The 26,499-nt window shown below is 34.8% G+C and overlaps 1 protein-coding gene across 1 annotated transcript in view; it reads right to left on the bottom strand.

The window, feature by feature from the left end:
• The window catches only part of Phyhd1 (Phytanoyl-CoA dioxygenase domain containing 1), a 184,068-nt gene extending 159,245 nt beyond the window's left edge, over positions 1 to 24,823 (bottom strand). Inside the window, exon 1 of the mRNA XM_083032136.1 lies at positions 24,751 to 24,823. Coding sequence (XP_082888262.1) covers positions 24,751 to 24,823 — 73 coding nt within the window. The remainder of the gene's footprint in view (positions 1 to 24,750) is intronic.
• Positions 24,824 to 26,499: the final 1,676 nt, after the last annotated feature.

The following is a 26,499-nucleotide window of genomic DNA, read 5'->3' as shown; positions in this document are numbered from 1 at the left end:
GTCACTTTTCATAGGAGAAACGTGGACAAAAATATTTAGCAAGATACTCCGTAAGAGTTTTAATGACTCATTATATCAAATTAGAAAAGATCTTTCTACATAATACATTCGTTGTACGCGATTATAACAGCAAAGCACAGGGTTAAGTCTTTTTTTTTACCAAACATCCAAGATATCTTACATAATAAGTTCTAACTCAATTCTACGTCCGACTAATAATTTGCGACAGATTTACTTCGTAACGGGCGAATTCGTAGTTTGGCGAAATTTGAGACCGTTGCAGGGCACAAGCCACTCGGTCGACAGCCTTAATTCGATTCTCGCAGCTCGAAGAATCCGTTCTTCGCGAGATACGGCCACCCTCATCCGCCCTCTCATCGATCGTTTCGCGGGGAAAACGTCTTCGTTGGCTCTTTGTCGTCATCCCGTCCATCTCTCGTGCGGCGAAACGCTCGCGGAAGCACTTTCTCGCGCCATCGAATCTCGAGGACCACGATTTACGACGTAATTTCGATCGCTCCGTACCGCGTAATAACTCGCACCTTGACGTAATATTGCAGGCGAACAGTCTCGTCTCGAAATTTGTAGAATCGTTGTCAGCCGTCCGTCCGCATGAAAGCGTTTTATAGACCGTACTTTTATGCACAAGGTATCCCGCATCCTTTTTCATTCGATTGATTTTAAATTCCTCCGCTTTATTTTCAGTCGATAATTCACTCGAATTTTTTTCCAAGAGAAAGAGGACATTCATTTGATAAAAACGTCCTATATATTTTCATGTTCTCCGTGTAATCTGCAGACTTTAAACTTATCTTTTTGCCTCTTTAAACCGATTTAAATTTCTCTAATCATTCTTTTTTCTATTCTAATTTTTGCAATTTTTTTCTTTAGTTATGAGACGACGCGCAAACCTACGATTAATTGTAACGCGTTAACGTTTTATGGTTGATTCTGCGGAAAGCGTTCTTCGCTAAGGGCTCGCTATCACACCCTTTCGATCTGCCTGACAAAGTAGCTGGGGATGCGACTTCACGCCTCAACGGGCTCTTCCACCCTCGACGAAAATCGTCAGGCACAATTTCACTTGATGAAAGTCACCGCTAAATGCGCGACAGGAGGTAATTTTTAACGCGAGCAAGCCATTACGAACGATTTTGTTCCGTAATATTACAGGGATGCTTCATTGAAAATATCCTTTGTAATAACCTCGATTTTTTTCCTAGCAGGATAAGATTGAAAAAAATGTAAATACACATATTGCGATGTACATTGAATTTTTAATGTTATATTGGAAACTCTTGAATTTTTTCGTCAGCAGTTTAGACTTTGCAAAAATTATATATTATTATGAAATGAAATATAGATTATTTATAAAAATATATCATTCTATAATTTCAGTAACTCGATAACGTTAATATTTATGGGCTCGTTTAATTTCACACATATATATATTATATATATATATGTATATATATCATGCAAGCCATAAATAACGTAATTTTTCCGCTTTTAGAATTAATATGAATAAATGGAACATTATTGTTCGTTAAAACACTATATTTCTTTCACTATTAAGTGTTATTAATGTTACATCCCTCTTTCATCCTATGAAATTTCTAATGATATAGAGCTGCTAACTTAATTTCCACATGAATCGTGTAATATAAATCTCTAAATAATAAAATAAAATATTTATGTCAACTAAATAATATGGCATTTTGACGTTTATCACATTCGATATACGGTACTACGAAAAGTTCCTAATGTCATAAAGCTGAAGTTAGAACATTAAATACAATTGTCTGCGAGCAGTTGCTACCCACTTTGCTTCAGTCGCGCAAATTTGGTTAGTTCACCACAAAATGGTTAAATTCCTCGTTTAAAAGTCTCTCGTGCACATTTCCTTGCTGCCTGGCTTGTTGGGCAAAGGGTTGTTATCGTACCCTCTCGATCTACCCTGCAAAACTAGCTGCGGATGTAACTTCGCGCTTCATCGAACTTCCTCTAAAGGGCACGGAATCCCCGACGTAATTTCAGTCGGAAGCAACCACATCTTAATATGTATTATATATAGTGACTTTTAACGCTGGTGAAATGTACAGTTGCAATGAAAAGTTTCGCTCAATACATATATAAAGTGGTAATTAATATAAGGAACTACAATTTGTATACAAAATTCAGAAGTTAAATTAAACATTATTATAGTAATATTTAGTATTATATTGTAAAGATGTGACTGTTTTTAAAGTGTGTGAGTTATTTATTGTAAAGATATGACTTTTAGAAATATTTTAATGTTTAAATCGACTTTTGTATCTAATAAGAAATGCATTCTCGCATTAAAATGTTTACCTACACATAGTCTTCACAACAATAAAATAAAACACCGAGAGAGAGAGAGAGAGTTCTTGAAGTTATGCGTATTTCTAATTAGAGTGTTATCGTACGTTGGAAGATATATTCAGTCAAATATAAATGAGTAATTTAATGCGGTTGAAGGAAGTACAAATTGTTTGAATTTAATCTGTGCACCATAAACATTCGCACGAATGTCTGTTTTCCTTATTATAATATTTCGGTTAATTACGCGATATTTTAACCCGTGTGGTAACTTCGCTTTTATCGTTGTTTCTCTTCAAAAGTTATCCGCGCAAGTTTCACTCAACGTGTGGCATGATGTAAAGACAAGACTTTGTTTCTCCAATAAAAAGACAGGTTTGATGTATAACACGGGAGAAATATCGATGAGACAAGAATTGAAGTTTTTCGCTATTGATACTTTGTATCACGATGTAACTTTTTTAAAAACAATTTTTAAAATTTTATATCCCTTTAGAAACAAACACGATATCGTTAACTTTGCCTCCTCGCGCTGTTACGTGCGAAAATATTTATGATATAAACATTAACGAAAATGTTCACGCGCAAAGTATCGCGCCTCATCTGCTTTAAAGATGCATAACGGAAATACAAATCAAAAGCTTAAAATTATTCCTTGAAAATTGGATGCAATACGCGAGTGACTTCACAAAGCCATTATTCTCGAATAAGAACTCCGCCAAGTACAAACTTCATCCGCACAATACTTCTTGAAGCATCACAGAAATTTATTCCTCAAAATCCACAACCTACAGACTGTACGACGATCTCCTGACAGTATTTAATGTAGATTGTTGGCCCACTTTTTACGTTGCTTCAAGATTTCGTGCACGTGGCAGGGCATAGAGATTGCGATAAGAGCAAAGTTTCGTGACTTCCCTCTTTGTTTGTGTAATTTATATATTCGTATGTTGGTAATTTTTTGATTCGGAAAGTTACCGAGAAACACGAAGGGTTGATCCGATAAAATCCGTAATAAGATGATAGACGTGAATTGTAGTTAATTGTGAGAGAAAATAAAAGATTCGGCAAATTTCTTTTCCGCATATACGTCGAACTCGTAACCGAATACGCGCTCAAGTTAAAAGTTGTTAATTTGAGATGTAATCAGTCTACTGTTGCAAGTCAAATACAAATATTTTACTCCACGTCGATGCAGTGCTCGCAACATTTTCACATTTCGAATATACGAATTGATTTCGTCAGAATTCAGAGAGATGTTCTGCGCGAGAGAAAATATTTTGATAGTATCATTCATTCAATATAATTCAAGGAAGAATAATTACGATAAGTAATTCATACTCGAAATTAGCAATGTAAATTAGAATGCTTTCACAGCGCTACGTCGTATACATAAAGATATATTCCTTATAATCATAATTTCAAGAGAAATCGCGCGCATCTCTCGAAAAAGAGACGAAAGAATCCTCTTCCTAATATTTCGCATACAATGTGTAGCGTGAAGGGTTAAAAAGATGTAGTTCTCTCCCGCGTTATCATATTTCTACGGATATTATTTGTTACGCAAGCTGTGCGACGCGGTCTCATAAAATACGCGTGACACGCTAAATAACGACTGCACTCTTGGAGGTCATTGTGTAAGTGCTTATATACGACCGCTGACGCGAATACTTTTTGTCCACGAATGTTTTATACGTAGTGCTCATTACACAATTCCGTCAGGCGACGGACTCATGCGAGTTGTTAAATTGCATCCGCGTATACGAAAAAGAGGTTCGCGTACAACTATTATACCGAATATCCTTATTTCCGTATTGCTCTTCCGCAAGCTTCGCTAGCGAAAAATGTACAATCTTCAGTATATTTGTCTTTTCGTAAAAAAATAAAAGTTTTTTAAATTTCTTTGTTTTTTCAAAGTGAAATTTACAGCAAAATCTACGCGCGATTACTCTTTCTTAAATATACTTAATATATTAAATAAAAAAATATATATATAAGCCCGTAAACTTTGAATTCCTTTTTTATACTCTACATCCTTATTGCTTATAATTAATATTCAAGCGGATTTAAATTCTTTTAAAATAATATATTTATATATTTTCAAGGGTAATATCAAAACTCTCAGACTTTTCTTGCAACGAAAAAGAAAAAAGATTAAAGAATCATGTATAAACAAAAAACTTCTCCTCATCTTACTTATCGTTTACTTTCAACATTTTTAATTCTACGTTAACTTTGACTTACAATTAGCAAACTCAATGAAATGTGGAAAAAGATCGATTTATCAAAGTCAGCAATCGAGATAATCACGGCAAATTCATTGTACCTAACTTTCGGGATGGACGAACGAGCTATGCTGTCGAATCGCATTCGACCCGCGAAATCTGATTTTCGCAAATTCGCTCCGTAGTAGTTGCCAGACGGAGATACTCGGACACGGAAGAACCCATGAAATTCGATTTTCGCGATTTGTGTACAGGTCATCCGCGCTAAAAGCATGAGCTGCCGAGTTAGCGAATATGCGTTCGAAAGGAAAGGAAATTGAAGAAGATATCTCTCGATGTATAAATCCTATCTATCGCCTTATATATACGAGAACAAATATACTTATGTATATTTGTTGACACATATGGTCTCTATAAATTCTTCAAACTAAAAGCTAAGTTAAATGTAGTAAGCTGTAACTTTTTTGTCTTTCTAATCTCTCTTATAACAGCAAACGATTTAATTTTAAAATATATAATAATTATATGATATTGAAAAATAAAGAGAAATACATGCCACACGTGTAACGTTATTAACAATGGAAGCATCATAAAATAATATAGAAATTTGTTAATTACTTTAGTGTATGAAAATTCATAATTCTATCTGTAAACGACCAACCTCAGTTATTATTCCGGATTAATCTAAAATGTATTCATTATGTATCAATATTATAACGTATCTTTTGCCGATAGAGAGTTCGCGCGGCTCACTTTAAACTGTAATTTTCAGACTGACGTGACATATGTGTTAAGCATAGTTAATGCCTAAAATTAAACACAAATTTCCTCTAGGAGTTTAATTATGCGAGCTATTGAACACTCATATGTTGACCCTTTCGTGTTCGTGCGCGTCACTAAATCGTCGACCATACGAAGCATATTAATTACGTCGTGATCAACCGCACGATTCTGATCCAGCAATTACGTAGATTCATCTCGTCACTCGAACCGCGATGGCTCGCATCGCCGACTCTCGGGAATCGTTAACCACTCCGAAACCACAACTATATATGCAAAATTCATCGCCGTACTCTTAGAGCGTTTCCTCTCTCACCGTTCATTTTCACTTTTCCGCAGAAATTCCTATCGAGGTTCTCGAGGGTGCTCGACTCTACCGTTGAAAAATAGGCCAATTAAGACAGAATGATGTGAACGGGAACAGAAAGGATCGTATACGCTATTAAGGTATAATATCCTTCAGAATTTACCGCGTTAATGAAGCACGATTTTATGTTCGATTACGCTTATTGCAGTCAACTTGGATCGAGAGAGGTTCTCTTAAACAAAAATAATGATGATTAATAAAGTCGTGATATAAATTATATACAGAACGACGCAGCGGTTCTTCCTCGCATTCATCCTCGCGCAAAGTGTTTAGCAGAATATTTCATAAAAAAAGAAACGCACGTACATGTACACATCACATATACACACAAAGATATTGGAAAATATTATACCGCAACAATTACGAAGCGGAGGCGTAAATAAAAAGCAAATATGGCGATGCGGCTGGCGAAATCCAATCGACAGTAGTCCCTTGCCGATTCCAATATAATTCGGTTTACTACCACACGTATCTTCGGATGTATATCGTATACTATGTGGTCGATATGATTGCCAATCCATGTTATATTTTAATATACAACCGTCATGAGTATAAATTTCACATGTTTTATCAAACGTATATTGAGATATAATTTTATCTCTCTTTATATATATATGTAATAATTTTTTTTAATAAATTGCCATACACACACATACATTTTGTAGATGTATCTTTTGACGAAAAATTCATATCAAATAAAATATAATTCAATATAATAAAAAATATGTGTACAGTAGAAAGAGTTTATTAAAGAATCCTAACGTATGCGATCAAAATAAACCCGCTTGCTCTTCGCCTGCTTATTGGCATAATTAATTCCTTACAATCGTAATCATCTATAGTGCCATAATTTGATATTCGATATCGATCAGGTATAATCAGAGATATCTCTGATCTTCGTATATTGTAAAATTATCGAAATTCCATTAATGCATCAGGTATATATAATGAGAGATCACACCTACATCGTTACGCATTAATTAGCGTTTTAATGCAATCAGAAACCTTTATACGTGACTACACATGCGTTATAAAATAATATTAGCTTCTCTCGAGAGGGGTTAAATAACGAGATCCTCCATATATAATGGAGGGTACATATGTATAAGGTTAAGGCCAATTCGGCCTGTTTGTCGAGGCGGTTCTCTCAATCGATTCCTGATTCGTTTCGACATGTGTGAGTATATCACGCATATGCATCAGGCTGCGCCAAACGGTTGTTTCTCGTCTTCCTTTTTTCAGGGAGGACTGTCGAAAAAGTAAGGAACAGTTTAGAAGTGTGCGAGCTCGCGCAATCGATCACGACAGGCCTCGGCACTTTGGAGAATTAAATTCCGTCACACAGAAAAGACGGAGACGTACATAAGCGTCTCGTACGAATACGAAACTTTTCTTTCCCGTCCTTCGAGATGGAAAGAAACTCGTCTTTGGTATCGACATTTTTCGACGATAAATCACCGTGGATATAAAGAACACTTAATGCGTCCAAGTATTTCGAGCGCAATTTCATTCTCATTAATATGGGCGCTTTTTTATCATTTCTTAACGGCACAGTTAATAAGAATTGTGTGCTGAAATTTATGTATACTATTCGAATTTGGGAGATAAAGTTTCTTTGAAATTTGATTGGATTTTTATAATGTTATAATGTCTCAAAATAAATTTAATTGTTAAGATATTAAAATAAAGTCTATTTTTAAGATTAATTAAAAATATATAATTTTGAAAGTTTTTTATATACGTTTAAAAATTAAAATTATAGCAATAAAGAATTTTTGGCAAAAAATAATAATTAAATAGTTGTACTTAAACAAATTTGCACTTAAAAAGAATTATTTCAATCTATTAAAATCTGAAAAAAGTTACGCAATCGCGCGCGTTGCCAGAAATGCTATATATAACACATATCTCAGAAAATTGGCTACTGCAGACACGATAAAATTAATCTGGCTCGCGTAATTTTTACGTGTGATTTATTGCATTTTCTATTATCGACGATCCATCGCTGACAGTGAGATTTGGCAAATGGAAGTGCCCACTTTAGGACGCTAATTACCGGCACAATTACTCCGCGTAGGTACCGTTAATCAGATTACATCGCAAAAGGCAGGACGAAAATATAATTTTTCTTCATAATTGTGCAGTGCAAATGATAATAAATGCGTATTAGTTATGACACATTTTGAGTCAAACAAATTTTGTTAAAATCAAAATGTTTCTACAAAAATATAATACATTGTGTATTTATAAAAAAAATTGAACATACTATACATTACTATACAGTATAAAACCATCGACTAATTTTAAAAACTTGTGTTTCATATTGCAAATTTTATTTTACTTAAACAAAATTTGAATTAGTTTGAAAAAATATTATTTAATTACTTTAATATAATAGCAGAGAAGAATTTTGTTTCAAGTGTTTTTCTAAAGAATGTATGTAGACAAGAAATTAATTTCTGTATTCCTTTTTTCATATTATAATATAACCACGCTAGTTTGTACTGTCTCTTTAAAATAATTCTGCAATATGCAAAGTCAAGGAAAATCCCCCGTTTAAACGAGCACATGAAATTCTCACGACATTCGCCACACGATTTGGATCCCTGACCAATGAGATTTTTGTATTTCGCATGTTTCTTTAAATCCTCGCTTTGTGATACGATGTCTCGTAAACATCTACCCATCTACGATTATGATTACGAGTTTTTCTCTCTCGCTAGAATATCGCGCGCCGCGAGAATCACGTACGTGAATAACATTTTCTATATTATGTATAGTGCAATATGGTCAGCCACTTTCGTGCATTCTCGTATTTACGACGCAAAAAAAAGCTTTCGCCTTTTCGTACGTAGCTAATTTCGCGAGCCACAATTCTGATTCTGGTTCGCTGTAACGTGTTGTAATTACGTAACCGTGGTAAAGAATTTTCTCTCTCCCTTTCTTTACACCTTTTCGTAGAAAACCACATGTGCGAGATTTAACAATTATCGTTGTAATATCACTGTCGTAATAAAATACATACGCGCGTCAGTCCGCAAAACTGGGTCACGAAAGAAACGTGTGTGAAAGGTGAAATCAATGTGAAACGAGTTTTTCCCAAGCATTATTTTTGAATAGCGCGAGGGTCTCCCTCGATTCTCGAGGAGATAAAATGTCGCTCCTCTCATAAAGGCGATTTCTCAAGTTCTTGCAAAATTTTTCCCTGCACTTCTCCGACGTCATAGGATTCTTCGCGATTATGCATACAGCTTTTTCTTCGACGGATTATCGCCAGACTACGTATGCGCGGTCACGTATTCGCAACAAGATCAACCGAAACGAGCTTGGCAAGAGCTTTACAAGAGAAGCGCATGACGCTTGAACGAAATGAGGTTTCGAGGAAACGTGCCCGACTCGAAGAAACAATCGAATCCAAGGGAATAGTCAGAGAAAAATCGTTAATATGTTTATCTTACTTAAATTCAACTCACGTTTTTTTTTGGCAAACTTGCGTGAGCTAGATTGCGAGATAAATGAAATGTTTCCATGATTGGCCCAGCTAAATAATAGTCCCGACGCAACATGTCGTAAAATGTTAACTAGACCATGATAACCGCGTTTATCCGGGATCATCATTCTCACTATGGTAGTCACGTACGTATGCAGAATCACGTATAGCAATTTCGCATGGCAACCCGACGGAACAGGATCAACGGAAATGAGCTTCCAAAGCGCTTTATAGGGAAAAGTCGACAGTGCTCGAGAACGAAAGAAGAATCCGGGGGGGTAACGGGGGAGAGGAAGGGGAGAGGATGCGACAGAGGCGCGAAAATCTAGTTTGAAATTGGCGACGAGAGCCGATGGTGATGCTGCAAAGGGAGATAGAGTTTTTATGTCGAAACGAGTATGGCGTCGCGAATACGAGGGATGGGAAGAGGCGGGGGAGGAAGTGGTATTTACCCGCGGTGGGTATGCGAACGAAGCTGTAAATAACGATGGTTTCTTTCTCTTTCTCTCTCTCTCTCAGCTGCATCCCTTTTTCCTTGCCTGGCGTGTACGCGCATCGCGAGAGATTGTGTTTCATCGCCTGGGTGGGATCATTGGAAAAAGAGCAAAAAGAGAGAAGAACTTTTATCCCCGCGGCAATTATGACGCCCTTTGCGAGGTCCCTTTACGCACGATACGAACACCGCGCGTCTGTGGTCACTCTGCTTTTAACAAACACGCGTTTTTGTCTAGAGAAGACTCGGAGAAAGAACAATCAATATTCACTCGAGAGACGCAATAATTTGTACTTAAATTATTAGACTGTAAATTCGATCCTATATATTATAATTTTTTTTTCAAGCAACAAAAGTATTTCTCTATTGATATAATTTCTTTTTTAATAATGCTTTACTACATTTTAGAACATTATATATTCAAGTAAAAATTTGATGGAAATTTTATAAAAAATTGTTTAAAGAAAAAATTCTTTTATAAATATATTCCCATTATTATTAAAATTTTTACTCGGGCATACATGCTCCAATAATATTCTTGGGCCAAATAAATTTTCAGTAAAATAATTATATATATTAAATCACTAGCGGATCCTGACGTCGATAATGGGGAAGGGGGGGGTTGCAAAATTATTTAATTTAATATTTTTGGTTTCATGATTAGCTTTTATTCCAGGATCAACAACGTCGATTGCTCTTTAATGTTTGTTTAAAAAATAAAGAATTATTTATACTTTTTAAACAAATTCAGCAAAATTGTTTCTTTTAATTTGCAAGGGGGGGGGTTAACCCCCCCCAGGATCCGCCAGTGTATATATATATATATATATATTATATAGATATAAAGAATTTCTCGCCTAATTATTTTCATGCAACGAAATTATCTCATCATTTCGTCCTATGTCTGACTTAATCTATACTTAACTCCTTGAATGCGTAATGAGTATAATTTCCAGTGTATCTTGTACTTTTATATATATATATATATATATATATATATGTGTGTGTGTGTGTGTGTGTGTATATATGAATATTATATAGATATAAAGAATGTCGCCTAATTATTTTCATGCAACGAAATTATCTCATTATTTCGTCGTATGTCTGACTTAATCTATACTTAATTCCTTGAATGCGTAATGAGTATAATTTACAGTGTATCTTATACTTTTATATATATATATATTTTTTATATATATATTATAAAAAATATATATATATAAAAGTATAAGATACACTGTAAATTATACTCATTACGCATTCAAGGAATTAAGTATAGATTAAGTCAGACATACGACGAAATAATATATATATATTATAAAATATATTATAAAATATATATATTTTATAATATATATATATTATAAAAAATATATATATATAAAAGTATATAAGATACACTGTAAATTATACTCATTACGCATTCAAGGAGTTAAGTATACATTAAGTCAGACATAGGGTGAAATAATGAGATAATTTCATGCACGAACATAATTAGGCGAAATTCTTTATATATATATATATATAATATATACAATATGTATGTATAAGATACACCGTAAATTATACTCATTGCGCATTGAAGGAGTTAAGTATAGATTAAGTCAGACATAGGACGAAATGATGATAATTTCGTTGCACAAAAATAATTAGGCAAAATTCTTTATCGTGCAATAAAATTATCTCATCATTTCGTCCTATGTCTGACTTAATCTATACTTAACTCCTTGAATGCGTAATGAGTATAATTTACAGTGTATCTTATATATATGTATATACACTAGCGGATCCTGACGTCGATAGCTCTTTAATCGTTTGTTTTTCTTTATTTATATTTTTTAAACAAATTCAGCAAAACTGTTTCTTTTAATTTGCAAGGGGAGGTTTTAACCTCAAACCTCCCCCCCTTCCCCAGGATCCGCCAGTGTATTAAATCAAGTATAACAAAATATTTCCTTTATCAGTTGCGATAAGAATTTGGTACACAAGGTGGGAGCTTCACATTTTGTCAATGTACTTTATTATTTCGCCCTATAATGTCTATTTTATTGTATTGAAATAAATGTCAGTGGAGCGTATAATTGCATTTCTCTAGTTAAAACCCGCACATTTACGCCGTTCATAATCTAATTTTGCTAATTTCCTTTGCATGCGTCGCAACCTTCATTCCGCAAACATTACTTGATCTCGGATGAAATTACCTGGTTTAACGATTACGAGTTACAGTTACTATTATTAGCCTCATTAGTATCTTAATGATGAAAATAAAAAAATAGCTTGATTGCTGATAACGATTCTTGAAGAGTCGTAAAAAGTTAAAATTCATCACAGTAAACATATTTTAAATGTAATTTGAAAATATATAATCATTTAAATAATTGAATAAATATAAAATCGTAAAAATATTCAAATATTTTATCAATAAGAACAATAATTATTTTAAATATAATTTTTAGAGATTCATCCAAATCTCTAACACAAAATATGTATATACTTCAAATACAATTCACAAATTATAATAAATATATATTTTTCTTATAGATTCTAATTATTTATAATTCAATAGAAGGAAAAGCTTATCCGAAAATATTTTTATCTTTTATTTTTGTTGCCCACCTTTGATTAAGGTTGCTCCAATTAAGAGTTATAAATAAATTAGAAATGCAAATCATGACGCACACAAAGTGGAAAGCACTGGCGCCAGTGTTACGTGCGCTTTCGCCTACGGTGACGTTAAAAGGAAGAAATGGTGAGTGACGTGGTCGTTGGTACATACACGACGAGGCTGACGTTATCACGTCAGTGATTCGGAATGTGTCTTTCGCATGATCTATTTAACGCACCGGTGAGCACGCTCTCGTCGGGAAATCTTCTCGGCGATGACGACGACGGCCGCCACGCGTTGCTGTCAACTGGTGCCGCGGAAAATGCCCGGATGCCATTTTCAGGGCAGACGATGAATATTCTTATACGAGAGCGCGCACCCTTCTAACCCGAAACTGAGCGCGCTCGGCTGCGGAACAAACATCCTACCTATACAAATGTCGAGAAGGGCGCGTGACGACAAGGGTGCGAGCGATAAGTGCGGCAAAGGAGAGAGAACAGGCAACAAGAGAGAGAGAGAGAGATTGAGAGAGAACCGTAAGCGGAGGCCTCATATTGTGCGGCACGAGGTGCCGACGGATATACACCGACACGTGTACCGTAAATGTAATTACAGCTTAAAGGGAAGTTCCATCCTAAGCGATCCTTCGCGGTCGAAGTGGGTTCTGCATTAATTAGAAGCCAACTTAATTAATACGCTTGTATGCCGAGCGTAACCGTCCTGGGAATCTCACCTACACGGTGAGGAAGAATGAAACGTTCTTCCTCTTGCCCTACACTTTTCGACGACTAAGCCGAGAGATGGTCTCTATGTACGATCAGCGATTACGCAATATCGTTGCTTTTTACCGACGTTCGCGGCATGTCAGATTTTCATAAAAAGTTTGCATTTAGGTAATCGCGTGCGATAAGTTCGGAACACTCGCAGTATAACATGCTTTTCTCATTATTGGCAAAATAAATGGAGAATTGCTACTTACGAATTCTCGAAAAATGAACGATTCACATTTACGTACACGAATTAATAAATTACGAATTCCCACAAATTATTTATCGAACACGCGTTACTAAATATTTAATTCTACTGTTGAATAATGTCTTAACAAATTTATGATTTATGATAATTGGCTATAATATGTATAGGTTTGATTTTACGACATATAACAACCACATAAACAGTCCGGATCACATAAGCAAAAAACAATGTGTGATATTAAACAATATGTGTGACATTCTTTTTTAATACTAGTGACAAAATTTTTCCTGTTCATTTTTATGTACGTCCCGGGCACATTCCGTCGGCGCCGGTTCTGTACGAACGTGCACATTGCAACGCGGAAAAGTCGGGAAATATTATGCTAGGAACACGAGAGAGAGAGTATATGAATTATTTAAACGCGCGATGAGGAGGCGGAGAAGCGCAGAAACTATACTGAAGGCATTGCATCGTTTTGTAATTTCTGTCAGCAGTCGAAATTTTACGGTTACGATCTCACCGCTGCGCGCGCTCGTAAATAGGTTGTGTACATGTGAATTCTTTCAGATTAAATTATAATTTTAATCGCACATAGGATTAACCACACATCCTCATGCTGCGATATGTCATACAGTTTAGAGGCATAACAATTCTCGCAAAAATGTACTCGTTTTTTCGGCTTTTGAGCATCTTGTATACTTATGAGTATTAAGCAGATAATATAATATAATTAGCAGATAATATAATAAAATTTAAAAAAATATATATGTTGCATGTGTGTGTATTATATAATTGAAATATATTATATGTGTATATTGTATATATATAATATCTCTTTTCTCACATATAATATTTTATATAAACTTTCATGATTCGATTATCAGTCACGCGTGTATTATTAATTTAATACAGTATTAAATGAGCACATAAATATTGATGGCAGTTAAATTTATCTATAGTAATAAAGCACATAATATAAGCATATAGATGCTCGTTATAAATGCATAGATTTGCTTTCATGTCATGCATCATAATTCGTGTTTTGTTTTAAGCGATTTAGTTTTGCAATCATATACATATAATAGTTAAAATAAATATCCCTTCTTTCTATTATAGAGAATTAATAAATATTTATCTAGAAATCGAAATATTCATGAAAGAATTAAAGAAATATTAGACAATTGTAAAATGATTAGAATTCAAGCAATATAACGAATAATTCTTGCAAAAATTGTTTATGTAAATAAGAAATCGTGTTTATATAAAATTATATACAACATTTTCATCCCTCTAACAAAATAAACAAGATAAATTGATTCATTCAAATATTCTTCCACTTTCTTTCATATGAAAATCGTTACGATCGATTTGTATGATATAGATTATTATACAATGTATATAAAGTATGCAAAATTCAGATAACATTTTCCTTAAAAATATCAAAATATGTCTCTTGAATTGAAAAAGAATCTTCATAAGAAATATTACATTTTATTTCGTATGAATTATTAGATATTCTATATGAAATAATGCAACTGTCTGCTGTTTTCAAGCATAATGAATAAAGATTCATTAGCGTTTAATCGGTCAAATCTTGAAAAAATATGAGCTATTCTGGGAATGTGTTCCCAATTGCAATTTCATTTCTCTCAAAATCTCCGACCGTAACGCCAGTTTCCGCGCCCTTCGTGATCAGCTTTTCCAGATGGCGTCTCAAAAATGTAATTACTTTCGTATGCGTGGCTATGGGGTGTAATCGGTCGATTTGGATGAAAATTGAAAAACGATTTGGATAAATTTCCCGAAAAAAATCCAATACCGAGGTGCGCGATTCGTCATTTCGTACAAATCGAGTTATAATAAAAATTGTGCGCAAGCTTTCGCGCAAAGAGACCGTCAGCTGTTGTTCAGCTTCAAATAAAATCGGTGACACGTTTGATTGTATTGCTGAAAGTTACAGATATCGAATTTCAACGAAACGTATAAAGCAATTACCGAAATATGCAGGCAGATGAAAACAGCTTATATTTCGTACGATCACTTCGCGAATTTTGTGCCGTTCACTCATAACAACATTTCACTTCGTTAACTGTGAATGTAACACGAATATACAAGCGGAAAATCTAATGTATTAGCTTTTTAAATAAGTTTTTGTGTTTTAATATTTAAAAATAAAAATCTGTTTTAAATATTTGTATGTATATAACAACAATATTTTGTTACGTGACATCTGCCGTATATATATGTATATAGAAATTAATAATTATTTCTTTCTTTCTTTCTTGCAAATTTATAATGCCGTTTTCATGCTTTTTTAAATTAATTTTTTACACATATTTTATTTAAATATAATAAAAAATATATTAAATAGAGAGACATCTTACACGACATCATATACGAGAGAGAGAGATAGAGATAGAGATAGAGAGAGAGAGAGAGAGAGAGAGAGAGAGAGAGAGAGAGAGAGAACGTACATATTTCCAATTATTATAATCCTATTAGTATTACTTTTTATAATCTACTTACTTTATAATCTTATTAGAGAATATTTTTGATAAAAAGTGCGGCCAAATTCCTCCCCTTTTTCCACCATTTTCAATTGAACTAAATGATGGCTTAAATGAAAGTTTATGACTAGTAGATTAACCCTAAAAAATATTATATTGAGGCGAGCAAGTGTTCCAAAGAAATAAGCGACCAAAAAAAAATCCATTAGCAACAGATGACAACACTTAACATTACAATAAATTAAAATAAATAAATAAATAAATAAAATTTCTAATACTTAGTTCTATTAATTCTAACAAAAGTTCGAATGTTATTGCTCGTTTCAACATAATATTTCTAAGGGTTAATCTATTAGTCATAAACTTTTATTTGAGCCATTATTTAGTTAAATTGGAGATGGTGAAAAAAGGAAAGGTATTTCTATGGAGATTAGGGCGCACTTTTTGATATAAATTGAGAAATTTAATATCGGTAATATGATCCGCAGCAACATCGGTGCTTTCTATTATATCATTTAGAAAACGCATGTTACATTCACTTCTTTACATTCATCGCGTTGCGCACAATATCGCGCGTTTATGTTTAAAGTCGCTCTCTCCCTCCCTCCCTTTCCTAGACTAATGGGAAAACTAGCATCGCCCACGACTTTTTACTGTTAGATTAAAATATGCAAATAACCCAACGCGCTAAGCTCGTAACCCGGTATAGTCCCTCCTCTCCTCCTCTCTCTTCGAGCGAATGTGCGGCGCCAACCCTCGCAACCACTCACGAATCCGCAAGCCGTCCCGCAACCGCGCTTCCCTTCTCATCTATGGTACACGGGCATCCTCCCTCCCGGAATGGAGAGACCCCCGCGTGATGTACGTATTCGCCGTCGTGACACCCGGGGATGCTCGCGGAGATTACGAGGGCGCAATGCGGAGCGCGGAATTACATTTTAATTTCATCGGTAGCAACGCTCCTATTACGAGTCCCTTCATCGCGCGCGTACACCATGCGACACAAACTATCGGCAATTGAAATGACCTACCCCTCCTTCTATTTTCGTAAAACCGAAAAAGTATACATGGCAATTTTGCATAGTCATTCACACTATCGCCAAATTGTATAGTTTGGATTTGAAGAGAATTCTAGACATACAATTGGTTTGCTTCTTATCCTAAATGATAAAAAATATTCAAAGGATTTTTAATTCATATATTGTTAAAAAAATTATCATATATTATTAAAAATTATTATATTCAAGGTATATAAAATTACGTATATATGTGAATATAAATTATGCAATGTGTTCAAAATTTGTAATTGCATATTTTTTAATACTATTATTTATATTTAAAATTAAAAAAAAAAATATATTTTATCATATTTTTTATTAAATATGATTAATCTGTATCTCATCGTAAATAAATCTTTTTTTTAGTAATTTAGAGTGTACACCTCATTTTATAGCTAACAATTATCTATACACGTTACGCGTAAATTATACGCGTTTCAAATTAAAACGAGGATGCTCTGAATGAATCGGTCTGTAGAAACATGTAACGTGTAGACATTGTGTTCACACCGTGACATAAACTGTCACTAAATCGAGCTACGAATCCGAGTACGAAATATCTATGTGAATGTAGGTACTATAGTCGAAAACATTCTCTGTATATGGAAACAGATTTTGTATGTATGTATATGTATGTGAGTGTATGAAAATACCCATGTGCTACATATACGTTTTTGCTCGTGTGTACTCGGTTCTATTTATTCGTGAATACGATCGTCGGTGTTCTCTTTAGCAGCGAATCCTCTCTTTCTCTTTCTCTCGCTCTCTCTTGCCTACTGTAATGAACAGCGTTGTAATTTTTACAACGTGCACCTGTTGTAATCTAGCATCGGGGATTTTTTCACGCTACGTGATTCATTCGACTACTCACTGGCGGCGAAGAACGCCACGCGGCCTTTATTAAGTTTTTGTCGTTGTAAATTCTTTCAATAAACGTCAGGCGAGGAGGCGCGAAAATCATAACGTTTGCTTTATGCGCGACGCGAGATCTCGCGTTGTAACACTTGCGCGCCTCTCTTTTTTTACATTCCGACTCTACGCTCCGCGTCATAATGCATGCCGTAAAAGTTTTACAGTGTCCCACCCCCTCGTCACGATTCCCGAGAGGCGAATCTTGCGGAGTTGCACCGATTCGTTCGAGCGTTCGTAAATTTTTGTACCGAGAGGGAGCATCTCTCGGAAATATTCGTCTCTCTAGCGAGAGATCTCGCTCTCTCGACGGAAATTTGTTCGACACCGTAAAAAGTATGCGCTATCGTTGTCAGAGAGATTTTTGGCGGATACGCGTGTGACGAGCCACGTAGTTCTCACGTAGATGTGCGCGCATAAAATGTGTAAGTATAAAAAGGTACGGAGTTACGTTTGTTTATCGTTTCTACGTTTTCTTCCCTTACACAAATACAGCGAGAAACTTTTATCCGCGCGCGAAATTTAGCCGCTAGGGAAGAGCTAAGAATTGCGCGGTCTAATCTTGACACGGTGAAACTTCCTCGCGGCATTCGTCGCAGTAACGAATCTGAAATTTTCGTCACGTACCGAGCGCGTTCATTTAAAGCGCGGCAAAGTTGGTTTGTGGAGCCGCGTGCATCCCCTCGCTAAATGTAATCGCGGCTCTCGCAGCTTGGTCAAATTATCATTCCGGCAAAGAGCAGAAGAGCGTCATTGCCGCAATCCGAACATTTCGCCGCATTTTGGAATACCTCCAACTCGATCGCTTTTATTCGATGTAGCGAATGAGGAAACGAATGATCCGCGAAACGAAAATCAAATATTTGCAACGCGATTATGTGACTATAAGAATAAACGCTAAAATCGCGAATAAAGCCCCGCGTTAATTATTGTCACGCATGATGTTATCGTAAGGGTGTCGTAATAGCTGGTTATGGAGAGAGAGAGAGATGATCGTGTCCCGAAAAAGTTCCGCACGCAATCCCCCCTTTGCATCACCCCCTCGCTCCAAGTTTCATTGGTATTTCGCTGCATCAGAGGGTTCATATACCCGGTCTTCGCACAGGCCGTATTTTCTCCGTCCCTCTCGCACTTTCTGCCGTCACGCGTGTCCCTTTTTCCCTCTCTCATTTCCCGGTTGGCTGCTACTGTCGGGTGTTTCCAGCCCTTCTCTCATTAAATCATTTGTTCTCCGACACCGCGCCGCGTCGCGTCGCGCTCGCGCTCGCCATTCCCGTCGGCGGTGCAGCGCAAAATATATCCGGGTGAATATTTCGAGAATAAACGTCGGCTCGTCTTTTCTTCACGCGCGAGCTCACACCCGCGTCAAATTCATATCAAGGCAGTATAAACATAATTCATCATGATTTTTGCACGATGCCTTCCGATTATTCCACAGAATATTTCTAGCTGAATACTGTACACCCTTATCAATGAAATCAGTATATTATCACTAAAAAGCAATGAATCATTGGTAATTTTAATATAAGTATAACGTTGCAAATTAATAAATTTCCACTGAAAAAAATCAATTAATAACTGTTTCAATCAATGATTATAAAATGTATCTTATTTTATAATATTATTACAAGAGATAAATTTATAATAATATATTTAAAGAAATATATCTGAAGCTTTGACTAAGAGTCTTGTTTATTTTTTGTATTAAAAAAATCGAGAGGTCGGAAAACGGACAAGTGCAAAGATCAAGAGAATAAAATGAATTTGCCTATCAAATTTATTATATTACAATATTCTTTAAGGCTTAAAAAGTTTAAATTGTGCAAATTATTTGTAATACATGTATACGTAAATTATATTTATGTGCTATTTAAGATTAATTTTTGCATAAATTGATAATATCTGCTGTGTGCATAACTTTATTATTATTAGCGTTATTATTAGCGGAATAAAAATTATTATTTTGTGTGTCGCACATGTGCTGGTGAAAATCATTTATAAACATCTGGTATGCAATAAACGCAATTGTGCGTTTATATGCAGTAATTTTTTTTCACGAAATCACGACTCTCGCTTGATCTGCAAGCAGACTTCAATCGATGATACCCGTACGCATCGTCCGCTCGGATTATGATGACCCATCTACTACGGTCAGCTCGTTCAGTTTCGATTTATGGGTAACCGATAACCGGATTCGTTCGCCCCCCGCTGCCCTTCCTTTCGACCACCATGTCAGTTCTCTGCTGTGCGCTTTTTACGAGGCTACCTGTGCGATAACATCATGGAGCTACGTCAACAAATTTTTCCCCAGCATTGTTCTCTTTGCCGGGAAAGTTGATGACTACAGAAAGAAGATCTTATAATACTTTCGATATTTTCGTATTCTCTTTACGAAAAATAACTAATTACGTTTGTCGGATATAATCTTTCAATTAGAATTTAATGTTACATAAAAAATTGGGGCATGAATTGAAGTTAAGAAGTAAAAGAACTGTGTCTTTCAAAATTTTATGTGGTGCATCTTTTGAAGAATTATTTATTTATTTAATTATTTAATATTTTTCCATCTAAAAGAGATTTTTCTCACAATGACTCAATGTCTCGCAAAATGATAAAATCTCGAAAGAATTAACGAAAAATTAAATAAATAATCGTCATCTTGTCGCGGCTTTATAAAAAAAGTAATATCAATGTATCGAGCAATATATCTGTCCATGGAAATCAAGCGGCCTTACGGTCGACACGCTCGCCCGTTTTAGGAAGATAGACTCTGACCTTTGTGCGCTGTTGCTGCACTTCGATATAAAGGGGACATCGAAATGTCAATGTCCAGTGTCGGTGTGAATACGATGAACGTGGCGAGCGGAATATAGGCAGGCGAGCGAAAAGTATCAGCGTTATTGCTCTAACACTTTAAAGCTGCGGATTATCCTCGCGGCTTAAATTCCCTTCCCGCCGCGCGCGTCTCCGTTCTCGCCGACATCAGCGAGACAGTATAGTCGCTGAATTCGTTTCTCCTCGTGGCTATACCATGGAGACTCGAGTGCTTCTCTCTTTTTCCTTTTTCTTTCTTTTACCGTAAAATGACGCGCGCGAGCTGCCGTGAGATTACAGCAGACAACGAACGGCGTTTTGCGTTAATGTTATTAAAAAGCGTCCGGAAATTTCGAGGCATGTGATGCTATTTACTACAGCTGTTGAAATTTTTGAAATTGGATTCAATGATATCCGATTATCGAGAAGAGCAAAGTCAATATAAGCTGATCAATTCAACTATCAAATCGATAGTTATCAATCAAGTGAGCCAAAAAATATCCGTAGTTTTATTTTACAAATCAAAAAATTAAAAATTAAAACTATGTGGAAATAAATAAGAATACAAAAAATTGTACAGAAAAAAAATTAATAAATGTATTTCCATGAATTCTAATTATATATGACATTAATTATATGTAGATTTGTAATAAAATATATAATCTATAGAAAAATTATATCTGTAGATATATATTTCTTCTAAAAAGATCAGAAGGTTATTAATTTATTTTATATTTAATTAGTATAGTTAATTATTCAATGATTCGAGAAAGAGAGAGAGAGAAAAGCCTAAAACTCTCTAAACGCATGCCAAACCGTTAAACACGAAGCCCGCAAGCGTCCCCGGTCAGGGGATAAAGCTTTTTTAATCAACGCCGAGCAATGGTCATTACGACGCCCTTTTAAAGCCCTATAACACGTCGCGGTGCGGAGCGCGAGAACGAAACAGCGAAAGCGAAAATATGGCCGCCGCCACGCCGGCCGGCCTCACGGCCCTCAAAAAGAGTCCCTTCGTTATGGACGACCGTATTTCACGTCGTTAACGGGCACCGTCGCGTTTTGTCGGCGATAAACTCGCGACAGCCACGACAGATACGAGGATGAATGCCGCGCTCTACGCGGATTGATGAGGGACATCAAGCGCCAGTCAACGATTACCATACCCTGAGTGACGACGTCCGCTCGTCGAAAATGGGAAAAAAATCTCAGCCGCCTCCGGGCAGTTTCAACTACAGATAGGATCGAAGAAAGAAATCTCTAAAATATGGTTTACAAAGTAAGCGTAGCTGTTTCATGCTTTGAATCTCCCACAAAAAAAAAAAAACGCGGAGTTGGTCGAAGGTTATTGCAACAATTTTTTTGTTACTATTTTCCCTATAACTTTTTACGTGTGAAATAATAAAAATCAACACAACACGTGAATAAAATCAAAAAAATACAGAGAATACATTTTTTACATAAAACAAATTTTATCGAAATTGCGCAATAAATTTTAGAACTGAAATATTGAAATGATAAAAAACCTCTCGGATTTTTAAACTCTTAAATAAATGTTAAAATTGAGTACACCAAGTTTTAGCGCGTTTCCTGAATTTTAATTAAAAAAAACTATAACTTAAAACTTTTCTTTATAATAATCTAAAATTATATCATATACACAATTTTTCAATGATCGTACATAAATATCAGACAACTATTAAAAATAATTAACGTGATTAATTATGTATTCCCGTGAAATAAAAATAAAGTGTACATAAATCATAGCGACAGTTGAACATAATTCATTCTACGCGGGATACGTTTAATGCAGCCTGTCTTGCAGAAGGCATCGTGCGCTACAACATGCTTGTGCAATTCAATCGATGAAAGCTATCACGCGACGACGGTTATTGTATTCTGGATAATTTGAATAATGAACATTTTCCCAACCGGTAACTCGCATCTATCTTGTCCGTTCGTTCCCCAAGAGCGTCGCCGTATTAAAAGCGTCGAGGGACTTTCCGAGACATTGTAATATAAAGAATACCAAAAGACTCTTTGAATAAGTTGGACAGTCGATATCTTTTCTAATTAGACTTTATCGTGCACTAGAACTGAAAACTGCTCCAAGTTTTCTCCACTAAATAAGAAGTCACGCTCGATTTATGTGAATATTTTCTGGAGAACTTACTTCTACTAGAAACGTAGCGCGTTTGTTCTATTTTTTTTCACATTTACGTGAAGAATATATAATGCCCTTTAATAAAAAAATCATTTATCTTTTTAAAAATTTCAACTTTGTCTTATAATTAATATTTGTTATTATATGCATCGCTTGTGTAGTACGGTTGAATTATACCTCATAAAGCATCATAATTCGTAAAACAAACCATTACCCGTAATATAAATTGCAATTGGCTATTCTGACCTTTAACATTTGAACATCGTGAAACAAATTGCATTAGCTGATAAAGTTCGCGCGGAAATGCAACTTGGAGGGAAGTTCCAGCAATTTGGATAGCATTGAGAAGTTAGGAAGGATCGGCGAAGACGTGATAGGAATCGGTAGATCAAATGCTCTTCCTAATTAGTAGCACATCCCTAGTTTTCAAGGTTTACAAAATCTATTTGAAAGCAGTGTGAGAACGTATATCATTTTCTTCATTTATTAATTGTTTGTTTTTTATCTCTGTTATTGTCGAATTATATGAATAAATTCCTCCATATTTTCTATATCCTACTACTATCAAGAATGTTTTCCTGAGTCTCTTGAATGCTGGTAAATAACGGCAGTGAATGGCAAACGCAATCATCGAGTTTAAACGTACTGCAACTGGAGGTAGCTTGAAAAGCGCACACTAAGAAGATTTGAGAACTTCTCGTCGAGACCTGCCGATATCTAAGACGTTCTAAAGCGGTTTATGTACAAGTAATAAATTCCTAAAAGATATATTCATGTTGACTTTGTAACATATATTCAAAATACACGGATATTTTTTGACGAATATTTGCTTGAATGAACAATAATGATCCTACTAAAATTCTTTACTAAACTTTAATTATTGAATTTAATTCAGTTCAATTCAGACAATTATTTCACGGATTCATGGAAAAGAAAATATTCTAATAAATTATTCTAAAAAATTGTTATGTGTATGTATTATGTGTCAACAATTTTTTCTTGCTAGAAAAAAAGCAGTATTTAACGCATCGTGAACTTAAACGATATTCACAAATGTAAAAAATTAAGAATTAAAAAATACATCTTAATTGTAAATTTAATTGCACAAAAACTGTTTAATAATGTTTTGTCACGAGTCTAGTGAACCTAAAATCCTAGTTAACATCTGAGCATGCGCGTAACTAGGTTGGCGTGTTCTAACGAAGCTTTCGGAAGAGATTTTGTCCCAGAAGGGACGGTCGGGTATTATCTCGCATAGTCCCGAAGGTAACCTTCGAGACTTTCCTGCATTAACTCGTTTCAGCGGCACAAACAATTCCGGACGGTTTAAGGATTCGTTACTGCTGGCCGCTTGAGTACTTTCGCTCACTGGCCGCTTAGTTCTCGACTTGTGTCACTGATAGTTTAATTAAAAATCGTAAACTTACGATATTGCGGCAAACGAATTTAAGAAACGTACGAAAATAATCACTCAACTCTCAAAAAGACCAAAATATATCAAATGACTTTAATCGTCTCGAATAAGACAAAGAGTTAGCATAATATTTAAAAATATCGTTATTATTATAATTCCCTTTAAAATACATTTTTATCCTCTCCCAATCTCTCTATAATTTCTATCATTAAATTTTATTCAAGTCAAATATTGTGTGTGAAGCGAGCAAATCATTTCGTGGAAGATCATAAATAATTAAGAGTTCTGACTTTATTTTCAATAGTTCTAGAGTTCTTTATAGTTTAAACAAGTAGTTCTGGCGATTAAATCAAAGAAAATGGCTAAGGACAAATTGATGTGCCAACTTCATATACAGTTGTATATGTGTTCATAACAGCATATCAATTTGTCTTTAGACATTTTCTTTGATTTAATCGCCAGAACTATTTGTTTAAACTATCAAAAACTCTAGAACTATTAAAAATAAAGCCAGAACTCTTAATTATTATAAGTTTCCACAAAATAAGACGCTTCACACACTCCTATTACTATATTATAGAAATGTTATAAAATAAACGATTTTTCACTCACCGATACGTGCAATAATGGAGTTGTACACAGCACATTGATCTGAAAATAAAATATTCAAATTATGTATATACATATATGTATGTTGTGTGTGTGTGTGTGTGTGTGCGTGCGCGCGTGTGTGTGTATACAGGGTGTTTTGAAAGGCTAGAAACGATTAAATATCTTATAAACAATGCAGTTTAGAAAAAAATGTTTGCATACCTCACAGTTGTCCCGTTGTCGCCCGATGCCTCCCCGGGCCTCCTCCTCCTCTCTTGGTCCATGGTAGCACTCACGACACTCGCGAAAATACAAATAATTACGATCGCCCGATACTTTACACGGCACTCCCGACACGCGAAACTTTATACGGCACTCATCCCGACACGACGCGTGAATCGCACTGTGTATCGCAATGCTACCTGTAACAAATAAAATACATACATATATTAGAATAATCTTATTATTTCGCATTATAACATACACAATATAAATATGTAAGCTGGAATTAACGATAGATATATCCACGGATCGCAACACATTCGCGCGCGCGACAACAGGTTAAGTTGGGTTATGTTGGCAAGAGATTTTGCATCGAATTTTTCGCGAAATATGCGTTTCGAACAATTACGACTATATATTAACGTTGAAACTATGATATGCGATTGATAAATATTAGAATACAAAGGTTAGAAATCGTTTCTAACGATTATGCTTACTAATTAATCACAGCGGGACGCAGCTCCAACTGCCTGATACTCGCGGCGTTTCGGTAATGACCGCGGCTACAAACATCGGCAACTTCACTCTAATAGCGCGCGCACGATACTATATACATGACTTAATATTAATAATTAATTAAAACTCGAAGGAGATTCGTTCGAAAAGATATAGCTTTAGAAAGAAAAAAATATTAATCGAGAATAAGCTATTATAACATATTATTTACAACGTATTACTATTTTATAACTTTTACCATATTATTATTTTAAAATTTAATTAGCAAATTATAACATACACAATATAAATATAAATAGGTAAGCTAGAATATTTATTTTTTGACAGAAAAATCAGCTGATTAAGAGACATTGAGAAAGAGAGAATGTTTCTTTCTCCACAATAATATTTTCTCTCTCGTATTCATAGAAATATTTTCGAGATGTCTTGTATGTATTTGAAGCTTGATTATTGTAAAAAATAATTAATTTGTTATATAATTAATTTGGATAATTTGTCAGTGTATCTACCGAGCAATCACAACGTCTGACTAATGTCTTATATTACTACTGAAAAAAAATTAATTGAAGCTCTACATGACATATATGATTAAAGCGTCAGCTGATTAAAGCGTTAATTTACTAATTAATTTTTAAAATAATGTTATAAAAATTAAAATAATATAAATATGTATTAAATAATAGGTTATATTATACTTTAAACTCGATTAATATTTTTGACAGTTATCAGCTGATTTCTGTCAAAAAATATTAATCGAGAATAAGGTATTATAACATATTATTTACAACATATTACTATTTTATAACTTTTACCATATTATTATTTTAAAATTTAATTAGCAAATTATAACATTCACAATATAAATATAAATAGGTGACCTATTGTAGAATATTTAATTAGCAAATTTTAATAATATTTTTTGACTGAAAAATCAGCTGATTAAGAGACATTGAGAGAGAGAATGTCTCCTTCTCCGCAATAATATTTTCTCTCCCGTATTCATAGAAATGTTTTCGAGATGTCTTGTGTATT

The sequence above is a fragment of the Prenolepis imparis genome, unplaced genomic scaffold (genome assembly GCF_030444845.1).
Source record: "Prenolepis imparis isolate NDT839.2.m4 unplaced genomic scaffold, iyPreImpa1.0 SCAF_2, whole genome shotgun sequence".
Taxonomy (NCBI): domain Eukaryota; kingdom Metazoa; phylum Arthropoda; class Insecta; order Hymenoptera; family Formicidae; genus Prenolepis; species Prenolepis imparis.
This window is presented reverse-complemented; position numbering and strand designations above follow the sequence as displayed.